Source organism: Fukomys damarensis, unplaced genomic scaffold (genome assembly GCF_012274545.1).
Source record: "Fukomys damarensis isolate Sample0158 unplaced genomic scaffold, DMR_v1.0_HiC HiC_scaffold_14, whole genome shotgun sequence".
NCBI classification, from domain to species: domain Eukaryota; kingdom Metazoa; phylum Chordata; class Mammalia; order Rodentia; family Bathyergidae; genus Fukomys; species Fukomys damarensis.
Genome location: NW_022900926.1, coordinates 58,147,649 through 58,154,970, shown reverse-complemented (window position 1 = coordinate 58,154,970; position 7,322 = coordinate 58,147,649). Strand labels below are relative to the sequence as shown.

The 7,322-nt window shown below is 32.3% G+C and overlaps 1 protein-coding gene across 5 annotated transcripts in view; it reads left to right on the top strand.

Annotated features, from left to right (window-relative positions):
• The window catches only part of Epha7 (EPH receptor A7), a 165,459-nt gene that overhangs the window by 2,683 nt on the left and 155,454 nt on the right, over positions 1 to 7,322 (top strand). For all 5 annotated transcript variants that reach the window (XM_033763387.1, XM_010633917.3, XM_010633916.3 and 2 more), the window contains exons 2-3: positions 1,834 to 1,898; positions 5,349 to 6,018. In XM_033763387.1, coding sequence (XP_033619278.1) covers positions 1,834 to 1,898; positions 5,349 to 6,018 — 735 coding nt within the window. The remainder of the gene's footprint in view (positions 1 to 1,833; positions 1,899 to 5,348; positions 6,019 to 7,322) is intronic.

Sequence of the window (7,322 nt, the reverse complement as noted above, 5' to 3'; positions counted from 1 at the left end):
CCTCCAGCCCTCCAGCCCCCATTCTCTGACCCCCAGTCCGGGTCCACTGCCCGGCCGCTCCGCGGAGCCTGAGGAGGGTGGGCGGGTGACTCTGCTCTCGGGGCGGGAAGGGAGAGCGGACCTCCGGAGGAGAAGCGCGGATTCCTTGAGAGCTGCTCCTGATGAAGCGCTCTCCGGCTGCTTGCTGTTTTGTCCTAATTTGTTAGTTTCTTCTTTGCCACCACTGCCCTGTTTTGGTCCCTGGGTCTCACTAGCAGACTGAGCTGAGCGGTGACGGAAGGGCTGTAAATAATAATCGTAAATTTATTGCACTCTCAAATGCTACCCAAGGAGGTCACCTGGATTTAAAAGCCAGTTGTCTGTTGTCAGTTATGCAAACAAATAAATGAATCAAAAGAAGATTCTTTGGAATCCAGTTTCCTTGTGATTCATCCCTTGTTGCGGGCAGGAATAAACTTAAAATTACTTCACGTTTAAATTATCTGGTCCAAGGGTGTTCCAAATTAAAATGCTGGTTGCTGTGGTATTTGTAATTGGGAGGAATCAAATGTTTGTGATTAAGGTTTTTGTGACATAGTCTCCCTGAAAATTTAAGTGTAAAATACTAAAACAAATAAAAGCTGATGTCTCTATATCCATCTCTTTTCACTTACAGGAAATAACTTTGACTCATGTGAAGGAGCCCAGCACAGAATCAGCTGTTCCTTTGTTTTCTTAGCATAACACATTTTCATTACCTCTCACATAGTGTACATTTTCCTCCCTAGGGACTAGGACCGTTAAGTATTGAAAAGCTCAGATAGCCACATATTTTAACCCTTGACTGAAGTTAACGTTAAACATATTTACATACGTAAAATATATCATAATTATTTCTATACAAATCGATGCCATAAGACTCATGTAAATATTGTTAAAGTGCAAAAATTTGCTTAACTCTGAAACCAGTTTGATCAAAAGAATAAGGTCTTTAGGAAAGTAATTGTCCAAAAAAGCAATAAAGTACATCAGATTGGAAGTGTGATGTGTATTACTGTGACACACTAAAACATTCTCATAGTAAGAACCATATTTCTGACACTTTGAAAAAAATTTGTTTATTGCATTATGTTTGTAATGGCACAAAGTGGAATTAGGCTGTTTTTAGAAGTCAATTTATAGTTTAAAATATACCAAGTTGAGAATTAGTGAATACAATAAAATGTTTAGAAATAAAAAAATTGAAAGTTGATGTGTAAGCAATTGAAAAATATATTTTGTAGATAGTAGACAATTTTTTCCTATGTTAATGTTACTTGATATAGCTTTTAACCTTTCTGTATTCACTTTGACATAAAAGAAAACAGTATGTGTTGTAAGTTTTTTTAAAATAATTCCCAATTTTCAAGTGGAAACAGAAAATGGTGTTGGTAGAATATTACCAGCTAGTGACTGGCTGAAGAGTGATATCGGAATTATACTTTAATATGTTCATGCTGTTGTATTTGACAAAGTTTGGAGAGCTCAATAGTTTACCAAAATATAATATCTATTACTGTACAATCAATATCACCTATGAATTCTAACTCTCACTTTCGTGTTACTCTTGCAGCTAAAACTTGATTTTACTATTTTGATTAAAGTATACCAAATATTAACATTCTAACATCTCTTTTCTCCTTCAGAAACTGGAATATACTTGAGTAAGTTGTGATGCATGACACCATTCATTTACAGAAGTAACTACATGTCATGTCATAAAGTGATAATTGTGGATCAGAGGCATCTTTAAAATATTTACAGATGTGTTGAAATTTTCTACATAACATTTGAAACTAAAACTTTCTTTTTTAGTACTGCTGCTGGATTCTAAAGCACAACAGACAGAATTGGAATGGATTTCCTCTCCGCCCAATGGGGTATGTGTTGCTCCTCATAATGTACCTCTCACCGTTTGTTTTTCCAAGTAAGACACCCCCCAGGGTAATTATTCAGATTCTCACATTTACACTTATAGTTCCAGATAAGTTGTTATGGATTTTGTTGTGTCACCAGACATTTAGTTCTCTGATTATAGAAGGAATAGTTAGAATTTGGGGAAATGGAAAAAATATTCCTGTAACTATAGTCTTTTGAGTTCTCATTGCGAGTGGAATAATGAGTCCAGTCTATAAATGCTAACTAATTTCAGGGAACATTCCTTTCACAAACTCACTTAAAACCTCTCTAGTTGCCATATACTTTTGTAGTATAATCACCAGGTGGGTTGTGTGTAATTCTTTAAAGCAGTATGTCATCTATTTTCTTTAAAAAATAGTTTTAGCATCATGTAGAATACACTCTAAAGTAAACTGAAAATATAATATGTTCAGCAGTATGGCATAAAGTTTGTCATAAAGTATTAGTTATAATCTCTAGCCTTATATCACATATAAGCTGCTGTTATTAATCAGAAGTGATGGCAGAATATGCCCATATTAGAGGAAAAACTTGCTATAATAAATATGCGTGAAAGTTGTCCAATAAAAATCTAATGAACTATAAGTGAATCCTAAAAACTGTTGAAAAATGCTTTTCATATATTCAGAAATATACAAATTCCTTATACTTAGTTTAATATCCCCGTCTTAGGTCTTATTTTTAATTGAGACATAGGAGAGATTTTTTTGTTCCTTATTAATGGAGATTGCTCTGAGAAAGGAGATCATATCCCATTTTTATTCAACTTTATTTTCACATGAGGAAATCTGAGATCAAAAGAACATTACATATAAGTGGGGATATAAAACCTCTAACAGATTTTGCAAACAGAAAAACTGAACTCTGAAAGGGATTTTGGAGTACAACAACATCATAAAATCAATAAATCATGAACTGAAAGTCAGTTTAAGAGTGCAAAATGTGAAAAATTTGCTTAAGTCTTCAGCCTTTTCATTAAATTAATTTTTGAGAAATTCTTTCTGAAGTTATCTGCAGTGGCCACAATAAATTGTGAAAAAATGCCAAACATTTAACAGATTAAATATAAAAATACACTGAGTTTGAGGTATGAATGTAATACTTTCCTTGAAAGTGAAATGGTTTCCATTAGTTAAATAATATACATTATAAAAAGACATTTGTGATACAAATGAAACACCTCTCTTGCCAATGACAGATGTAACCCATTTTCTACCATCCATCAATTAAAACAGAGATAGAGGATAGGTTTTTCTTTGAAGAGAAGTAAACTGATACATGATTGCAATATTTTTCCCATGTAATGCATAGAATGATAAATTGTGACTGTCAATGTTATCTTGGACTCAAATAGGCATTAATCAGTCCAGGGCTATCTTGAACTAACAGTTAACCTAATGTATCTGTAGGAATCAAAAGATAATATTAGAAAATGATAAATAATATTTTCTATAGATGACACAGATTTGTTCATGTGTGACTAGTTAACAGAAGGAAATTGTTACTAATATGTTTGTTTGGGGAAAATATTTTGATGAGCATGGTATAAAAGTGCAGTATCTAATTAAGACGCCTTTCCTAACAGAGTCATTTTCGGAAATGACTGCAGTCTTAGAAAGTGATGTAATAAAATATTAAATATATTTATGTAGTCTCACTATTTGTTACCTCTACTGCAATTTTCTTGACAATTTCTCCTCAGGAATACAAATTTTAAATACAAATTAAAATGTTTATGCCCATCATAGGTAGTAAAACTACATAAAGTCAACAGAATAATTTTTAAGTTGTATAAGGAAACTTTTGAGATATACCCCTTCAAAATAATTAACCTTTGTTTCGTCAAACTGAGGAATTGTCATAAAGATCAAATTTATCTTTGGGGCTTCTGCTTTTTTAGTTGATATTGTTATTAATTTTGTTTCTTTTAATAATTTTAATCTAGTTAGGAGACCGAATCTGTCTGTCCAAATGGATGGATTTGAATATATTTGGCTGCATGCCATTTATACAGACTATCAGCTGCTAAATGAAACGAAAGAAAGAAAAAACAGAAATGTGCATTCTACTAGCTAGTCAGAATCAAAGTCTGTGCTCAGTAAAAGCAGAAAATGAAAAATGGTTCTTTACTATATCTGAAGATATTCAATGATTATTAAGTTGGTATAATAAAACTGTAATAAATGTTATATAGTTACCATGTAAGAGATTTCTGAACTAATTTGTTTTCTTAATTTCTCAGGACCAGTTTTAAATGTAGATATTAATACTATACAGATCATTTAAAGAAATTAATACTTTAATCAAATTTTACAAGTAAAATACATTACCATCATTTTAATTTCCCATCTGCTTTTTAAAAATAACAGTGAAAATATTGCATCTTATGTGTCTTTGGATTTGAATATATTTTTATTTTTGGTATTTCTTATTGGAGAAATGAATATAAGTAAATGACAACTTCATTCTTATGATATCATAAATGTTAAGTGGGAAATTTTGTAGGAATAGTAAAAAATAACATAAATTACTACTTTTTTAGCCTTTTAAAGATGTTAGACAAAATAAATTTATTTACTAACAAATAGGGAGTAATATTACACATGGCTCAATAGTCCTTGGAATTATTTCTAAACTATGTGTTTTCTGAAAATAATATTGTATGAGTTTGGTTATACCACTCATTATATCAAAATATGAATGGATATTTTTAAGCAACAGGCATTTCCTGTTAGGAAGCTTATTACCAAATAAGAACCAACTTGCTGGTGTGTCATGCACGTTTGGTTGTCAGTGAAAACAAATCTTTTATAAAGATGAATCTCACTTTTAAATCTCCTTATTTATATTTATGTGGCACTATGTACAATAGTCAATATAATACTAGAATAAATAATTAGCTCTGAAAAATGTTGCTCCCTTACATCTCATTTTGAAAAGATTATAAAATATTGCATTACTCTTGATATTTTTCTTCTGCATGTTTTTAGATAATCTCCTAAGATTAAGTATATCGGGGACATTTCAAAATATCAACTGAGGTACCAGAAATTCTGCCATGCATTATGGTTTAAGTGGTATTTTTAAATAATTGTGAGCATTACATTATAAAAATGATAATCTCAATAGACAATATGCAAACATGTAAAATGAAATGATATTACACAGGTAAATATTAAATGAAAAGAAATATCCAAACAATGCAAGTAGCATAAGTGATATTTCACCAGCAACATGAAGCTGAACTAGGCGTTTTACCTTTTTCTTATTAGCGTATGCTATTTGCCAGAATGGGAGATAACATAACATTCAAACATCCACAATTGTCTTAGAAAGATTCTTCCCGTACTTTGTAAAGTAAAATATTATATTTTACTAAATAACTGATTAACTTTTTAAACATTTTACAGTGGGAAGAAATTAGTGGTTTGGATGAGAATTACACTCCTATACGAACCTACCAGGTATGCCAGGTCATGGAGCCCAACCAAAACAACTGGCTGCGGACTAACTGGATTTCGAAAGGCAATGCACAAAGGATTTTTGTAGAATTGAAATTCACCCTGAGGGATTGTAATAGTCTTCCTGGAGTACTGGGAACTTGCAAGGAAACCTTTAATTTGTACTATTATGAAACAGACTACGACACTGGCAGGAATATAAGAGAAAATCTCTACGTAAAAATAGACACCATTGCTGCAGATGAAAGTTTTACCCAAGGTGACCTTGGTGAAAGAAAGATGAAGCTTAACACTGAGGTGAGAGAGATTGGACCTTTGTCCAAAAAGGGATTCTATCTTGCCTTTCAGGATGTAGGGGCTTGCATTGCTTTGGTTTCTGTCAAGGTATATTACAAGAAGTGCTGGTCCATTATTGAGAACTTAGCTATCTTTCCAGATACAGTGACTGGTTCAGAATTTTCCTCTTTAGTTGAAGTACGAGGGACATGTGTCAGCAGTGCCGAGGAAGAGGCAGAAAACTCCCCCAGGATGCACTGCAGTGCAGAAGGAGAATGGTTAGTGCCCATTGGAAAATGTATCTGCAAAGCGGGCTTCCAACAAAAAGGAGATACTTGTGAACGTAAGTAATATATGCTACTAAACTTTTACTTTGTGGTTTTTCTGTTTGACTATCAGGTATTTTAAGTAATAATGATTACTTGAACAGGTTAATCTGCTGTGTACCAGTTGTCAAATTAAGTAGATCTTAAACAGAGTCACACAATGTAATGATTCCCTGCAGTAGTATGCAGTAAATGTTGGTGGTGATGATATCTGTTAATAAAATTCAATTTATTCTATTTATCATATTTGCTTCTATAGAAAGCAATGATGGCATTTGGGGCTTCCAGGCTGTAGGAGTGGAGAGCAAACAGGTCCATGTGAGCTTGATTAAAGTGACATTAGCCCGTAAATAAGGAGATGTCATTCCTCCTGTTGTTGAGCCCATATTATCTGGTCATTTCAGTAGCAGAAAAATTGAAGGTTAAGAGCACAGCTAACAAGGCAGAATGCAAACAAATACACTTATAAACTTTCAAATTATCTTTTATAAAATAATCTGATTTTTGATTAAAAACTGTAAAATTTTACTTACTACATTTCTGTGTTACCTCTGTGAAAGGTGTAATTGTTTCCTCGATTAAATAAAATTTGCATTCTTCCGATAAGTCATGGTATCAAGGACCACAATTTTGTGGAAGTCGGCCAAAGTAAAATTGTAACTACTGGTAAAATTGTAACTTCAGTCAATTATTTCCTATTTGTTCTGAAACAGTAATAGAAAATGAATCGGTAAACCTTTTTCTTTATTTTGTAAAACTGGATTGTCTCTGACATAGAATTATGTAGTCAAATAATTGGCCAATATTTTCTATTTAAAACAATGTAGCACAGGTCTTCAAAATGGAGAGATATTTTGTCATTTGTATGTCTTGAAAAATACAATTAAATTCTATTGCTTATGTAACATTTAACTTATAACTTACAAAGCATAATATAATCCTCAAAATGAATTTATGTATTTGCCATACTGCTAAAACAGTTGCATAAATTCACTATCTATAATTCCTAGTTCGGTTAGGTGGGACAAGCTAACAATAGATACAACTAACAATAGTGACTATAACTACATTTTTATGCTAACTTACTATGTGTAGACACTTTTCCATATGCTTTGCGTAAATGACCTTATTTGATGAGGTAGGTATCATTATCGTGTCTATTAACTGAGTCTTTGCAGGATAGTTTGCTTGCAGTTACTTAGCTAATATTTGTCTTAGTTTAATTTTAAATTTAAGACATTCTGACATGGGCTTTTAGTAATAATATTGCACTAACTAATACCATAAAGTCTCAATTTTTTTTCCACTGCTGAATTTAAAT